General features: G+C 39.7%; 1 protein-coding gene across 4 annotated transcripts in view; it reads left to right on the forward strand.

Moving 5' to 3' along the window:
- The window catches only part of Ralgapa2 (Ral GTPase activating protein catalytic subunit alpha 2), a 259063-nt gene that overhangs the window by 164325 nt on the left and 78255 nt on the right, over window positions 1–16483 (forward strand). For 3 of the 4 annotated variants that reach the window (XM_055602595.1, XM_055602598.1, XM_055602597.1), the window contains 4 exons: window positions 1139–1210; window positions 6260–6383; window positions 8471–8626; window positions 14167–14325. In XM_055602595.1, the coding sequence (XP_055458570.1) occupies window positions 1139–1210; window positions 6260–6383; window positions 8471–8626; window positions 14167–14325 (511 nt within the window). Of the gene's footprint in view, window positions 1–1138; window positions 1211–2998; window positions 3061–6259; window positions 6384–8470; window positions 8627–14166; window positions 14326–16483 lie in introns of those variants that run through there. The other variant, XM_055602599.1, reaches the window with a different exon arrangement.

A 16483-nucleotide genomic window follows, 5' to 3' on the forward strand; every position in this document is an offset into this window, starting at 1 on the left:
GATGAGAAATGTGAACTTGCTGCCCCTCATACAAAGGACAGTGGCATGGGAGGCTAAGAGAAGCCGTTTGGTCCAATGGGCAGGGAGGATAGTGGAGGAGACCTCAGAGGAGAGGGTGGGATGAAGTGGGCCTGAGAGTGGAGTGCAGCTTTAAAGGCAAGGAGTCCACAGGGCTCACAGGTGAGGGATGTACCTGTTGACTGAAGGGCATCTCATGTCACTAGATAGCAACAGGTTAGAGTGGGATTGTTACATCTTTGTGTATTCAAGGAAAGTGGGGCTCATTTTGCAGACTTCTGAATTACTCTTCTTTTGCTATGATAGAACACTATGAACAAGGTAACTTACAGAAGAAAGAGTTTATTTTGGACATACGGTTCCAGGTGCTTAGTATCCATGAAGGCAGGAACAGCAGGTGCCAGACATGACAGCTGGACAACAGCTGAGAACTCACCTTTCTAACTGCTGGCAGGAAGCAGAGAGGGTACACAAGAAGTGACACGTGGCTTCTGAAATCTCAGAGCCTGCCCCTAATGACCTACTTTCTCTAGCAAGGGCTCGTCTCCTGAATTTACCCAAATAGAACCACCAAGTAGGGAACAAGTATTCAAATGCCCGAGAATTTGGGAGGTATCACAATCAAACCTCTACAATATCTATCAGCTCTTCAGCAAATGAGATTGCAGATGGCTAGATGGTGGTTAGCTTAGTGGTACTATACTATGAAGAGACACCTGACCATGGCAGCTCTTATAAAGGAAAGCATTTAATTGTGGCTTGCTTACAGGCTCAGAGGTTTAATCTGCTGTAACCCTGGCGAAAACCACAGTGGACTGCAGGAGGACATGTGCTGGCTAGTAGCTCAGAGCTGCACATCTGGGTCCTCAGGCAGCAGAAGGGAGGGGTACTGGGCCTGGCTCGAGCTTCTGAACCTCAGAGCCCTGCCCCAGTGACATACATCATCCAACAAGGCACACCTCCTTAGTAGTGCCACTCTGTAATGACCGAGCATTCAAAGATACAAGCCTATGGGGTCATTCCTACTCAAACCACCACAGCGGCTGTGTTTAGATTAGAAAGTAGCAAAGTTGGTCTGTGGTCACATGGACTTCTTCTTGAATACTTTTTGTCTTTATAGGAAGAATTTTCATTTGTTGAAGAAAAATTCAAAATTATTGAGAGAGCTAAAGAATCTGGACTCGCGTCAGTGGTACGTGAAAGTATACCAAAATATTTTTTCCTGTCTAACTTTGTGAGTGCATGGGATCAAAGAAATACAGTTTCAGAAAAGAAGGCACTTACGGAGACACCCAAAGTATATCTGTAGCCCAGAATCTGCTGATGTTGATCTTGGCTGAACCCTGGTGTTGTGTTGTATTGTGTTGTGTTTTATTTTGTTGAGACAGGGAATCTAAAGTTGCTCAGGCTGGCTTTCAACATACTCTATAGCCCAGACTCAAGCATGTAATTCTCCTGCCTCAACCCCCAAGTTTGCTGGGCTCATGGGCTTTCTCTAATCTTCAATTGAAAGAAAGACAGAAAGAGAGAAAAAGAGAGAGGAGGAAGGAAGGAAAGGAAGGAAGGAAGGAAGGAAGGAAGGAAGGAAGGAAGGAAGGAAGGAAGGAAGGAAGGAAGGAAGGAAGGGAGAGAGAGAGAAAGAGAGAAAGAAAGAAGAAAGAAAGAAAGAAAGAAAGAAAGAAAGAAAGAAAGAAAAGAAAGAAAGAAAGAAAAGAAAGAAAGAAAAGAAAGAAAGGAAGGATACTCCCAATCTTGTTTTCTTAACTTCATGGCCTCTTTTTCATTAACTGTTGTTGCATACACAAAAAGATTTTTTTATTAAGTCCTCTTAAAGGGCTGTGTACATGCATGCATATAACCTGAGTCTGTTTAGTGTTGTTAGTATGTGTGTGTGTTGAGGGCTGATCATTGGAGTGATGTCTACAGTGGTTGCACTGTGTATTCCCATCAGCAGTGAATACAGCACTCCCAAGTGCCACATGCTACCCTGTGTGTATTTGATGACAGCCATTCTGACTGAGTGAGATGAGACAGAATCTTCCGGCAGTTGTAATTGCATGTCTGTGTTGGCTAAAGATGTTGCACACTCTTAAAATTATTTATAGGCCACTTGTATTTCTTCTTGTAAGAACTGTTCTATTCCTTAAACTTTGTTGATTTGGTGTTTACCTTTGTGATTCTTCATATATCTTATATATCAGGCCCTGTCTGACATTAGTTGTTAAGGTCTTTTTGTTTTGTTTTTTTTATTCTACAGTTGTCTTTTTAGGATGCTTTTTTCTCCTTTTCTGTGCAAAAGTATTTTAATTTGAATAATACCATTTGCTATTTTTTGGAGTTTTTTTTTTTTTTTTTAAAAAAAACCCCCCCCCCCTTTTTTTTTTTTTTTTTTTTGCCTTGAAGTATTTTCCCGATTTACTGCCAGTTTTACTCTGGCAGCTTCAATGTAAAATATAGGTCTTTTGTTTGTCTGTTTGCTTGCTTGCTTTAGTTTTGTTTTTTTGAGACAGGGTTTCTCTGTGTAGAGGATCCTGGCTGTCCTGGAGTTTGCTCTGTAGACCAGGCTGGCCTCAAACTCAGAGATTCTCTGCCTCTGCCTCTCCAAGTGCTGGGATTAAAGGTGTGTTCCACCTTGCCCAGCTTTAAAAATGTAAGTGTTTAGTCCATTTTGAAGTGGTTTAAATATAGGGGAGAAATAGGGTTCTAATTTTGTACTTATACACATTAAACAGGTTGCTTTTCTTTTTTGTGTGTGTATTTAGCACGGTTATAAAAAACTCAATGGGTTTATTATGCTTTACTTAAATTAACAAATGAAAACATTTAAAATACCATGTAGAATTAAGATACAACAATTTATATGGACATTTTGTGGAGAAAAAAAAAAAAGACCTTATACTTTTTTTTGTGGGGAAAAAACAAAGACCTTATACTTTTTTTTCTTTCTACCTTTTCCATGTATCTTTATCATCATTCATAGCTTCTGAGGGCCACACACATGTTGAGGCATGTACCATTTTGTGTTTTCTGAGTATTGGGAATGTGCTAAGGTGGCTGTTGTGAGCCTGATTCTATCTGCAGAAGGTAATGTGAAGGCCATTCCTCCTGGTAACTTGACTTCTCTGGAGAATGGTAAGCATTTTAGAATCAACTTAAAAGAAAAGAAAATACAGGTTTAAATGATTCATTTGTGGTTGTAATTGAAAAAAGAAACCATCCTCAGGGCAGATCCTGAAACTTTGTTGGTATTTTAAATGTTCATTTGTTAATTTAAGTACAGCATAATTTGAATTTCAAAAAGAGTTGAAAAGTGTTTAGATCTGGTTCTGCCATTTTTCTGTCTAAGTCAGAGACTGCACCCTCTGGAAATTCTGTGAGGGGTTCCGAGGGGCCCGTGCACTTGCTTCACTCCCTCTCGTCCCTCCGTGTCAAATAAACAGTCATTTGGACCCCAAGCCCAGCTCTCCCAGCGCTGAATTATTCCCTGCTTCTCCAGTGCTTAGTGAATGCACTGGTATCTTGTAATTGTAGCCAATCTGTTGGATGTTAATGCACTTTAGTTGCATGAGGTGCAATTGAATTAGCTCCCTGGGGTGCTGTTGCAGTAAAATATGGCTTTGGGTAGCTGATTGGCAATCTTCTGCCCTTTGATTAACCTTCACTTAAAACACCACGTCCTAGACTTATGTCTGTTGTCATGGCCTCTAAATGCACATCAGTTTATTTAATGGGAAAAGGTAATTTTCAAGATTGTCTTTTAAAAACCCAAACTAAGTCTGGAGCTCTTCACCTGTAGGAAATCTGGCCTGTGCCATAGATTGGTCTACTACCAAGCAAGAATACATCTTGTCCTTCAACTTTCAGGACATTTCTTTTTATTCCTAGTGTCAATTTATATCAATGTTGTGGGAGCACAGTGCGTTCTTCCCCAGCTTTGAGAAAAAGTAGTCTTGCAGCTAAGGTCTGCATACTGTCTGTGATGGCTGGATATACAATCTCTGTGGGCTTTCTTGCCACTGTATGATGAAGGAAATGGTAAAGTCATGTTTTCCTTTGTTTGGCTTTTAAAACATGACAGCACAAGAAAACACAACTTACTCTGATCTGCTCCTAATAAGGAAGAAAAAAAATGCATTCTAATGAAGAAGGGGACATTGTTGATTTTATGTGTGTCCCTGAGCTACCTGCCCCTTCGTGCACTGGCGGTGCTGCTTATAGATATGAAGTGCAGTTGATACTGTAGTCACCATCTCAAAAGCTGCTTGTAGATATGAAGCGCAGTTGATACTGTAGTCACCATTTCAAAAGCTGGTGCTAATAAGCCCAGGCACAGTGTCCACACCTTAGCAGGCTCTCTGCAGCGCTAATGTTTTGGAGGATGTGAAATCTGATGAATGTTTACAGCTAAAGGTCACCTCTCCTCACACCCACGTCAGTCATTCCTCCTTCATTTGAGCTTAGCTCTTTGTACGCCTACACTGAGTTAACAAGGACTCAGGGACCCAGGATGGAAAAGTCCTGGGCTTTAAGGATAAAACATCCATTTCCTGAGGTTGGTTGGTTGGTTTTTTGTTTTGTTTTTGTATGTCATGTCTATAGAAGAGAGAAAAATGGAATGCTAAGGACTTTTAAGATGTAGAGAGAGTTGCAGAGAGAAATCAAGTAACTATGCTTTTGTTCTCTTATTGAAACAATGTTTTAGGTATGTCTGCTACTATTATCTAAGCTGCCAAATTATGACAGCTCTTACGATAAGCCAATCATGTTGTAAGGACCCTTTTTGTTGTCCGCTGCTGGTCTCTCAAGGCAATAAATGGTATGGCAGTTTCTAGATTCCCTAAGGTGTTGACTGAAGGATTGTACACTTCCTGTAAGGCCCATCACTATAGTAAATTCAGCAGCCTCTTTACAGCGTCTCATTCCATCTCCTAAAGAGGCGTAGCCATGTTGTTTGTTTACATGTTCAAACTGAGAATTTTTCTTTTTATTCTTTTTCTGTATTTTTTTATTTTTCTTCATGTACGTTTATTCCATTAGAATGATAGAGGGATGAATAGCTCGCTAATGAATAGTCACAAATGCTCTTTCTTCAGTGATTTATGTAACATTTTAGTTTAGCTTCAATTAGTCTTCCTTAATAAGTAGAAAAATAGCCATGAAGAAGGAAATATTTGAGAATTTGTTAAAATATATGAGTCCAGATCTACCAATTTGGATGTCTAATCATGTTACAGTGTTGAGATATTAAACAATTAGACAATAGAAACATTTCCGTGTTGCTGAAGCAATTGATGCTTTTTCCTATGCAGTGTTTCATGATGTAATGCGAATGTGAGAAGGGTGGGGCTGCCCCCGGAAGTGGGGATCTGATTCTTCTACTATTGAGGCTACAATAGAATAAAGCTCATGGACAATGGTGCTATCAAATGATGAATGCTTCTTTATTAAACTTTATCTCAATAACAGTCAAGCTTTTATCTCCAAACTATCACCAAATGGCTAGATAGGGCAGGTTCTAGTTATTTTAATACTTCACTGTATCTTTTGTAGAAACTGGCCATTACATATTCAAATATGTTGTCATCTATCTGGTCAGCTTAACAGAGACTTAGCTGAGCCCATACTATGCACCAAATACCATACTGGATGTTAAAACAAGATAAGACGTCAGAGTGCATCATGTTTATATGATTTAACAGGGAACTGCCACACATCTATCATGGAGCAAGCAGTTAAAGAGTTTATATGTCCAAAAGACTCTTCCCAGAACAACTGTCCACCATATAGAGTTCCCTCCAAATAGTCAGAACACGTCCTTTCACAAAGAAAATACCTGTTTCCATTTTTTGTAGTCTTTGCATGTCTCATAGCTTCAACTGATACCTAGTCACACTACATGTCTACTTGAAATGCTTTAGAAGACAGTGTTCATCACCAAGCGTGGGAAGAATCTGGCAGATGATGTGCTCTGATAGCTACTGTTTTAGCATCTTCAGCGTCTAAGATGTGGTCTCCTGCTTCCTTAACCTCATGCCTCCTTTCAGTCACCTCTACAAGGAAGACGATACAGTAATAACACTGGTCTTATCACAGGGCTTGCAGAATGCAAATGAAGCCATGTGTTGAATGCCTTAGAATAGTGACTGACCTCTAGTGAGTGCCATAAGGAGCAAAGCCATAGTACTAGAGCAAAATAAAACTGTGTATGCATTCTAACTCCTTTAAATTTAAACATTTATAGCCGCGAGACACATAAGATTGCAGTGTTTTACATTGCTGAGGGGCAAGAAGACAAGTGTTCTATTCTCGCCAATGAAAGAGGAAGCCAAGCATATGAAGACTTTGTTGCTGGTCTTGGATGGGAGGTACTTAATCTCATTCATTATGTGATTGCTGACTATTAGTATTTAAAGCAGACATGAGTTGTATATGTTGGCATGCATAGAGTTCTTGAAGACTGCATTGACCTTAAAATCTGTTAGCTTCTTTTTGCTATTCTATTTGTGGACTTTTGTTTCCGCTTAATAGCTTTTGATTTGCTTTGCATCAGAACTGTATAGTCATGTGTGCTCAGCTAGCCATGGGCAGCAGTTTGTGGCAAAAGAAGACGAGTGTGGCCAGTGGGAGGTTTGAGGAAAAAGTAGTGACTTAGTTGATGAAAAATGGAGGGCATGGACAAAGTGAAAAACTCAAACTTGAATGTAGTTGGCTGTCACTGCAGTTCCCTCATGCACACTCCTGAGTGACTGATACGAATTTGGATTTCTTTGCTGGAAGATAAACTAATCAATGTATGAACAGAGACATACACCTATGTCAATGAACATAAGTCTAGAGCAAAGTGTAACCCTAGTACCTGAGCATAGGTGAGAGTAGTCCAAACAGAAATCAAAGTAAATAAAATACTATTTTTTTTTCTTCCTCTTACTTTTGGTTGCTCACTTGTCTGAGTTCTGCATCAGGGAAGTAGATATCTTACGAAGATAACTTTGGCTACATAAGAACAACTTTTCTGTCAAGAGTACAGTTTTACCAAGGGCTTCCTTGCCAGTGGCATTAAGATAAAATACATCAAAGTCAAGGCCATGGCCATGTTCTTTCCAGAAAATCCCAGAGCTGTGGCACTTGCAGTGAGCCACTTATTCTTGTTAGTAAGGTTAGAATATATTTGTTATTTAACTTATATATTGTTTTTTTTTTTGTTTTGTTTTGTTTTGTTTTAATGATGCCTTCTTAGCCAAGTTTAAAGAAACAGCTAAGAGAGGGTTGGGAGTGGACCTCAGTAGTAGAACACTTACCTAGCATACCAAAGGCCCCGAGTTCCATCCCTGGAACCACAGAAAATGAAAACCAAAGTATGGCTAGAACATTAATTCAGGTATTGGTTATATTTGGCACAGAAGTAGTTTCCTATTTCATTTTGTTAGGATGGGTGTTTTATTGAAAAAAAAAATAATAGTTTGTGGCAAGTTAAAATTGAGATCTAATTTCTAAGAAGGAAAGATCTATAGAGTGATGGCAGTGGTGATCTCAACAGTTATTTGAAAGGCAGGTTAGTAATGGCTGCTGAGTTGTGTAACATCTGTTTTATTTGATCCAGCATCTTACAGAAATACTCTTTTAGGTGTTCCTTCCAGTTTGAGAAACAGAAAGTCCCTCAGGTCTATCAGTGAGGAACTGTTTTGAGGGTGGAGGTGGGAAGGGTGTGTGGTGTGTGTTTATACATGGTAGTGCCACATTCGAAGGGTAGTGGTGTTATGCCAGACACCATGAACTACTTTCAGTAAGTGAAGAGGTCAAGGCACAGTAGACTATATTTGAAAGAGATACACATTTGTGCAACTCTTATTACACCAGACTTAGATTTTTATATCTTTTTAGTTGTTAATAACTTGTTTAAGTGATAAGTTAAACTTTATTATAGGTCTGTATACAGAGAACAAAACAGTACTATGTGTGGTTTCAGATAACTGCTGAAACTCATATCACAGAATAGGGGAATCACAGAGAAGGGGAATCTAATATACAGACATATGAAGATACAAATAGTCCCACATATATGAGGAAGAGGAGAAGTTAGAGAAATATACACCAAAAATTAAGGGAGGCTGAGGAGTTTTTGGTGTTTGGGTTTTGTGTCTGTATATGCTGTAGCACATTCTGGGGATCATAACCAGGTCCTTGCACTTGCTAGGCAAGCACTGTACTGCTGAGGCAGACAGCCCTTAAATTTTGGGAATGGCTTTCATATAATAGGGTCTCAGACCAGTTTTGTTTTTTATGTTCTTCACTTCTTTCTTTAAAATTTCAGTTTTGTCTAACTTGTATTTGTTTGTAATCAAAATGAAATAGTTTGAAATCAGAATAGCTCATTTTTTTCTACTCATTGCTGCCTAATGAATAAGATCAGCTCACTTCTGACCCTCACGTTTTGCTCTGTTACCTTTATCAGGTGGATCTCTCAACCCACTGTGGCTTCATGGGTGGTCTTCAGCGCAATGGCAGCACGGGACAGACGGCCCCTTACTATGCTACCTCAACCGTGGAAGTAATTTTCCACGTTTCCACTCGAATGCCATCAGATTCAGACGATTCACACACCAAAAAGGTAAGGGACAACATGTGTAAGTGAGGTTCTGTGGGTCTGGGTGGTGACCAAGCCCTTGGTACACACGGAAGCTGCTTTCCCAGGGTTCAAAGTCAGTGTCTGTCTTCCTCTGCCTACAACTGTGCTCAATCTAAAATGCCAGCTAGGACAACCTTAAGTCCTAAGGTTAAAGACTAGGAAGAAGAAGGGTCTTCAGTGTGGCTACTTTTGGATCTTCTTCTATGTTAATTACCTGAGAGAGAATATTTTTACCTCACAGATTGGCAATGGTATGACAAAAGTGCTTGTATGGCTCTAGAAAAGCATTCCCTGGCAACCCAAGGTGAGCTGCCATTGTCAAAGTGACCCTGCAGATGTGTTGCTGCCCAGATGTCCCACCTTGAATGCTTACCCTTTGTTCTCCCTCACCTTCCACCTTATGGATAGTTTTCTCTGAAATTCAAAGGAAACCTCATGCCCCCAAAGGAACTCCACCAAAGAGACAGGGCCTTAAACTCCCCAACCTGAAGAATGTTTACTTGAGCAGGCCCTATTTTTGGATGAGGAACACATTAATGGGAGAGAAATATAGTGTGGTAAGAAAACCACTCCTGAAAGTGTCTAGATGAGAGGAGTGTCCTAGAACAACCATGACTTGTGCTTTCCCTTTGGGCTAGTAGGTGACAGCCTCCATTCTAACCTGGCACCACTCTCCTTCACCAGCCCAGATGTAAGGGACTGAGGACAGGATCTCAAGTGCTCAGGCTCCATGATGGGGAGTGTGGTGCATGATTAGAGCTAGGGCCAGACAGATCTAGGCCTAAGTATGTGTCTGATTGTTTTACTAGCCTATGCCTCAGTTTCTCATGTATTAAATAAGATTGAAAATGAAGCCCATGGTACAGTACTGTTGAGTCAACTAAGTGAGATAATGCCAGAAAAATTGCTTAGCACAATACATGGTAGGAACTTTCTGGCCGTTAGCCCTTGTCATTGTCCATTGGTGTAATTGATTCTTTTTCCCCTGCCCCATTAACCAGATGATTGATATTAGCTCACGGACCCTACTGTATCTGCTTCATTTCTTTTGTCTCTGGTTTTGCCTTTTCACCACTGTAGCCACAGATGTCTGGACTACATACATGATGAACAACAGTGCACGTGAGACATCATCAGAACTCAGGTCACAGACAATTTCCATAGTGATCAAGTGTCACAGATGCATAAAACACAATTTGCATTCAGAAATTCAACAGCCTTTCATCGGCATAGCCCTGCATACAGCCTAGGCCTCCCTGGGCTGGGAACCTCACAGCTAGTGGGAGTGCTAGCCATGTGCTGGTTCCCACAGGTGTGAAGGCTCTGCCTGTCCAGCTTGGGTTCTGATGGCTACAGTGCTCAGAGAAAGGATGCCCCTGCTCTGCGGTAGCTCACTGGTACCCCAGAATCTGGAGTACCTTTATCGAAACCCCAGGCTATACTCACATGTTTGTTTGTTTAATTGGGGTACCTTGTAAATTTTTCATACTGTGTGTATTGTCACCATATTCTATGTTTTTTTTTTCATGATTGACAATTATTTGTTAAAGATTTGCACGTAAACTGTTTTGAAGTAGAAAGGCTTTTTAATTTTGTTTTTATACTGTTTTCTTGACATAATGCTGCCATAAAGACTTGGTATGGATGGTAGATTCCCCACTGTAATAATCAAAAAGCAGCTAAAACCTTTTGCAGCTTTAAGATTTAGCATCATTAACAATAAACTCTCTTTACCAGGATATCTCACAGTTAGGCAGAAAAATCAGTCACATAACGGCAGCCCCTGGCTCCCTGACTTACTCTAACTAAATTGTCCCTAACAGCTTAAAAATGAGCTGCAAAATTCTAAAGTGATTCATGCTCTGTTCTGCCCCTGTCATGCGGGGACCTTTTCAATCCTGCAATGCGGTTGCAACCCCATACTGAACTCTTGATCCTTCACTGCAGAAATTTGTTAGCTCTAGCTAGATTAGATTTTTCACAGCTAATCTAACTGCTGTAGGGGTTTGCAGAGTGGGGACAGAGCTGTGCTATTGGATTTGTCCAATTCATTTGACTCCAGGACTATAATTGCACTTATGTCTTACAAGGCTTTTATAGCCTCAGGCTGGCCAGCCACATGAAAAACAAATTGGCAGTGATACAGTGCGAGTGAAAGGGGATGAAAGGCCCACATTATCAGTCTCTAAGCAGCTCTGTTCTGGCAGGAAGTTTCTTGGTTAATTTACAAATAAAACTTAGATTTTTAGGATGGGCATACTGTCAGCTGAACAATGGGGATGTCAGGCCTGACTGTTACTTAGTAAAAGTAGCAGCCGGGCCCACTGAGGAGCCCAGATTCTTCAATCAAACAGATGACTCCTTCTGGAGCCAGCTGGCGATGTAATGCAATTAGTCGGGAAAGGAGGTCAGCCTATTAGGTGTGGACCATGACCAGTGTCACCAGTGGCGTGCAGGCGTGCAGCCTGGCAGCAGCAGGCAGAACAGCTCGGGCAGAAGGGCTTTAGAACTCTGTCAGGACTAAGGATAGCAGGACATGAGACTGATTTCTTGAGGCTCAAGAGCCTGTTTGTTCTGGGGCATGGTAAGTTTTGAGGCCTTGTGGAGCCTATAGCATAGGTAAATCAGGAGCCAATATGAGTGCAGCTCCCTTCTAGTCCATACTTCCTTAAGACACATACCTGCAGTCAAGTTGACCTGTCTGTGAGCAAAGCTGTGGATGGATTCCTAACGTAAGGGCCTCTAATCAAAGTTCTGTAACACTTACACAGTGGCATCTCTCTACTGAAATCCCCTTTGAATTGAGTACGACTCTAGGTTTCAAGAATATTCCCCCCGTGTCCTGAGACTGGTAACTCTGTTATGTTCTGCTGTGGGTAATTTAACCATATTGATTTCATTTGTTTTACTACTTGGCTTCTTATATCATAGACATGAGGGTGTAATTTTTGTACTTTGTTCTGGAGGTACCAATCAGTTGGTCCTGTGGTCTTAGCTCTTGGTTTTGTTGTTTAGTTAATTAAACTGTAACATGTCCAGACATCTGAGGAGCATTCCATGGGAAGCAGCTCTGAGATGGTGAATATTACAAAAATAGTTCTTCCATAATTGCAGAATCGCCACAGTGGGAGGAAGGGTCAATTAGTGTGCCGCTGCTCTTCTCTGCTGCAGTTTTCTCAGAATACTGATGCAAATAAAATTAGGAGAGGTTTATTTGGGTTATATAATTGAATAACACACTTTAGAAACACCAGAGTAACTGCAAAATTTCAGTAATCACTATGCCATCTCAGACCGGCTGTACTCTGCCCTTGTGGATGAAAAGGAGAGACTGTGGGTATTAGGTGTGGCATTGCGTGGTAACAGCAAGGTTGAACAGTGTTTGTTAGGTGGATTGTCTCTATCCAGGTGCTTCTGTCAACATCATACCAAAGAGTACAGGGCTAGCTGTCTTTGTAAGATGAGGGCTGTAAGCTGAACTCCAGGGTAGCCCCACTTTTTATAGTTAGCTCCTATTGCTCCAAATCCCTCCCAAAGTGTCCATTAGATCTAATCTACATCTACCGTAGAGAGAGCCCTGTCCATCTTGTCTTGTCAGCAGCCCAGATTCTCATGCTGTCGCTACAGAAGGGCTGAGTGGCAAAACCTTGTTAGAGGGTTATCAGAAGTTCTATTAGAAGTAAGAAAGGCAGGCAGGCAGGAATCAGTAGAATCTAGTTAAGAATAGGGCTGGAATGTAACTCAGGGGCTGGCAGTGTAGAACAGTGCATGCAGAAAGCTCTAGTTTCCATTTCCAGTACTGTTAAAACAAAAGGAAAGAAATTTTGGACTAGAGGGATGCCTTCAGCTATGCGAGTTTGGTGCCTTAAAACGAAAAGAAAACAACCAAACCTTTGTGCTATAGGTGCGTTGGCTGTGCTATGGTTTTTCTTTTTTGCCTGCTACCCTTTGAGCCTTTAACACTTGTGTGGGGTAATGATGGAGTGAGGAGAAGAAGGAAAAAGGTGCAGAGGGTAATGTTTGCATTTACAAGTTGTTGACTCCATTAAGTTGTTCTGGAACATTGTGGCTTGTGCTGGGCTCCTGCAGTTGCACCTTTCTGGAGCCCCTGTTCAGACACAATTTAATCCCATACCTCACTCCATATAAGCACAAAGGTACAGGTGCAGGTCTCTTTGTAAATAATTGATGTGTATAGTCACTTCCAGAAGTGTAGAATGAAAAATAAGCAGGCACCGCAACAAACAGCTGCCTTTGTAACTTGATGACTAGAAAAGAGGCCGTGTTGAGGTCACTTTTGGTTTTCTCTTTATGATCAAATCTTACCTAAAGGTAATAGTATCTATGGTGATACATTTCAAATGTACACTATTCCAGAGTATCCTTTTTCTAATTTTTAAGACAAAACTAGAACATAAGCTCTGACATAACATGTCTGTCATACTAAGGTGCTTTTGAATTTGGTTGGTTCCTCTGAGGCAAAAACCTCATTCCTCTGAGGCCTCTAAGCCCCTGGCTCTAGCAGTCTTTACAGCTTCAGAACTTCTGTTTGAGCCAGTGTTTCCATAACTGTGGCCTGTTCCTTTTAGTTATGCTTCTGGCTTTCTCTAATGATTCCTTTGCAGCTTGCTCCAGCTTAGGTTGGCGGGATCACCACACCGGCAGTTGATCAGTGATGTTCTTGCATTTACAAAGGTTTGCCCCAGCAGAGCTTGTAAGGGTCTCTGGAGACTTCCCAAGGCCTTCTCAAAGACATCCAAGAGTCTAAGGTTTTTTGAAGTTCATAGTCTCTTTATTTATAAAATGTGGAAATAAGTGAACTAAACTACTTGAGCTATATCAGTAAGATCTGAGATCAGAAATGTAGCCCAACATAAAACTGTAAATTTACTCATGAAAGTAAGAGATTTTTTTGTGTGGGGTTTTATTTATTATAAATTGATTGTGATCTTCAGTGTGTACACATTGTCGTTGAAATGTCATACACACTATAATATATGTGTATACACATTTATATGCACACACACATAAATATATATACACATATATATACGTGTACACATACAGTTGTGTTGGGATAGCATGTGTTATCTTATGGTGTTATTTCTTAATTAACCACTGGATTAAGAGGCGAAAAGTTTTAAAACAATAGGGATTAGAAAAAGTGAATGTTATTTAGTTGTTGAAAAACATTCTCAGCACTGTAGCATACGACTGGTGTAGAAATAGAATCTGTGTAAAAGAGACCTCAAAGAGGTCTTCCTCCATCCCACTGGAATGTGTCCTTGGTGCCTCTGTGTGTGATTTAGGACCAAATACGCATTCTAGCAGTTTTATGAAATTGTCTAGGAGTTTTATGAAATTGTCCGTTTTTGAATTCTCAATAGGGCATCAGTGTAGTAGCCTGATTTGGGGCTAAAATATTTTTGGCCTCAGAGTTTTCTAATTCAATTTGTAAGCCACAGCCCCTCATGAACTGTTGTTAGCACCTTGGTTAATAAAGAGCCAATTTGCTATTGCAGCTCCGTCACCTGGGGAATGACGAGGTCCACATCGTCTGGTCTGAACACTCCAGGGACTACCGCAGGGGTATTATCCCAACAGCCTTTGGAGACGTTTCCATCATTATTTACCCAATGAAGAATCATATGTTCTTTATCACGATAACTAAGAAGCCTGAGGTATGCTTCTTTCATTGTTGCCTTGACTCCTATATTGCCATTGGATTCACTGTTCTCAAAAAATCGATGAATGTCCTACAAATATCTGAATTGTGTATGCTACATAGGAATTTAATATGAAGTGTGGTTTTCAAAAGAACTCTTAATCATGGGCACAAAATTCCACATTGCATTATCTGAAAATTATGTTAGAGAAATATGTGGGGTTTTAAATAATTTTAATGTTTTAAAATGTTGTAAGTTAAAGAATATTATAATTTTAACTGGGAAACATTATTAATAATAAGAGTTGATGGAATTTTACTCTCACATAGTTATTTGGGGAATAACCATTGGTCTGGAATCAAGCAGTGTTTGATGGATGAACATTGGTCCCTGAGCCTTGACTGGTGCTGATTGCAGTCAATCCTGAAGGATTTTGGACATGTCCACAAAGACATTGGTACCCTGAAGCACAGTGTACGTGATGAGTATTAACAATCAAAGCACCTTGCTACAGAATCAATTCAGCCATGTCAATTGGTATTGATCACGGGGCTGGCTAGAACAATCCAATGGTCTATGTCGTGTGTACTAATCGGCTGCAGTTTCGATCCTTGTCATGCCTTTACTGGTATTTTAACACCACTTTGTGTAGTGACTTATTTTATTTTCAATTCATTAAGAAGAGTGTTCCTAGATTTGAAATTAAATATATTAAGCATATGAGCCATTCTTTGAGAAAAAAAATAACTTTTTTTCTCAGATTGATAGTAAATATATTTATTTACACCAAAGTCATTCTCCCAGAGAAGCTCAGCATTATTGTAAAAACTGTTTTTAAACTTAAAAAAGAAAAAAAAAAAAAAACAAAAAAAAAACAGGTCATGAGTTTTGTTGTTCCAATCTGGATTTGTAACCTAAAGTTTCATTATAAGCATTAAATGTGCTAATAAATGAAAAAGGGCTTCAGACATTGCCTGGCACCAGAGTAAAGGCTTCTCCTGTGTTAGCCATTGTTATTGTTATGGTTGCTACCAGGAATTCTGTGTGTATATGTGTATGTGTATGCAGTTACTATCACAGAAATAAGATCAGTGGAGTTCTAAGTTTACTATACATACATTAATTCTCCAGTGCATGGACTGTCTCTATCCACGAAAGCCTCATAAAAGAGGGAATCTTCCCTCTGCTCACAGGAAGAATATGTCAGAATTCATATTAGATTGAGACCCCTGTGTGTTTTCAGTTTTATGCTGTAAGAAAATGGCTCAGTGCTAACATTTACATTTGCCCATGAAGAGAATTACTTAAAGAATTAAAATGATAATTTTAATCTTAAAGAAATAACAGATTTAGCACTTTTTAGCCTTCAAAATTAAAAAACATATTTCATATGTAGTGTGGTTTTATTAGTTCATTTTCAGGATGGTCCTCTAAAATGTCCTTAAAATGTCCCCTTTATTTTTAAAGCGAATGAAGAACATAAAAAGCATTTCATTTCACTCTGCTGTGTCAAAAGTGACATTTCTCAATGTAGTATAAAATGAATAAAAAGTTATTAATATGCTTTTTAAATTTTCCTACAAAATATGTATAAGTTTGATAAACTGGTCATCAATTCTGACAAGATGAATTGAGAAAATTGGTTCTTAATATTGTAGCTCAAAAAAGCCTAAAGAGAAAAAGAGAATAATGGGCAACTGAAAACTTAGTGTTATCCCTACATTTAAAGTACAAACCATTACAATGTAATAAAATTAATCCAGACATTTCCAGGGCAAGTGTAGCTGACCTTTTGTTCACCAACCACTGACCCCAGGGTGAATGCAGGAGGCTTTCGGAGGGAAAGTCTGTTTGTTTGGCTTCAGTCCCTGGTATTTAAATTGCATTCCCTAATCAAATGAAAAGGCTGTCCTCTCTATCAGGTTACAGAATCCATGGCAACATTTGGCCTTTTATATCCATAATGTTAGCCTTTTTGTTTGCATCTAAGTAGAGACACCTGGAGCAATGCTAACATTAACCGATTTAGCATTAATAGCTTCATTATATAAGAATTTTTGATCAGATAGCTGTTACTTTTGTTATATTGCTTCAGCTTGTATTGTTGTCATTTTTTATCTCCTTGCTTGGCAACCAGGCAATGATTTGCAAATTTTTTTTGTCTTGATTAATT

The sequence above is a fragment of the Psammomys obesus genome, unplaced genomic scaffold, assembly GCF_907164565.1.
Source record: "Psammomys obesus unplaced genomic scaffold, mPsaObe1.curated_primary_1811, whole genome shotgun sequence".
Lineage (NCBI taxonomy): Eukaryota > Metazoa > Chordata > Mammalia > Rodentia > Muridae > Psammomys > Psammomys obesus.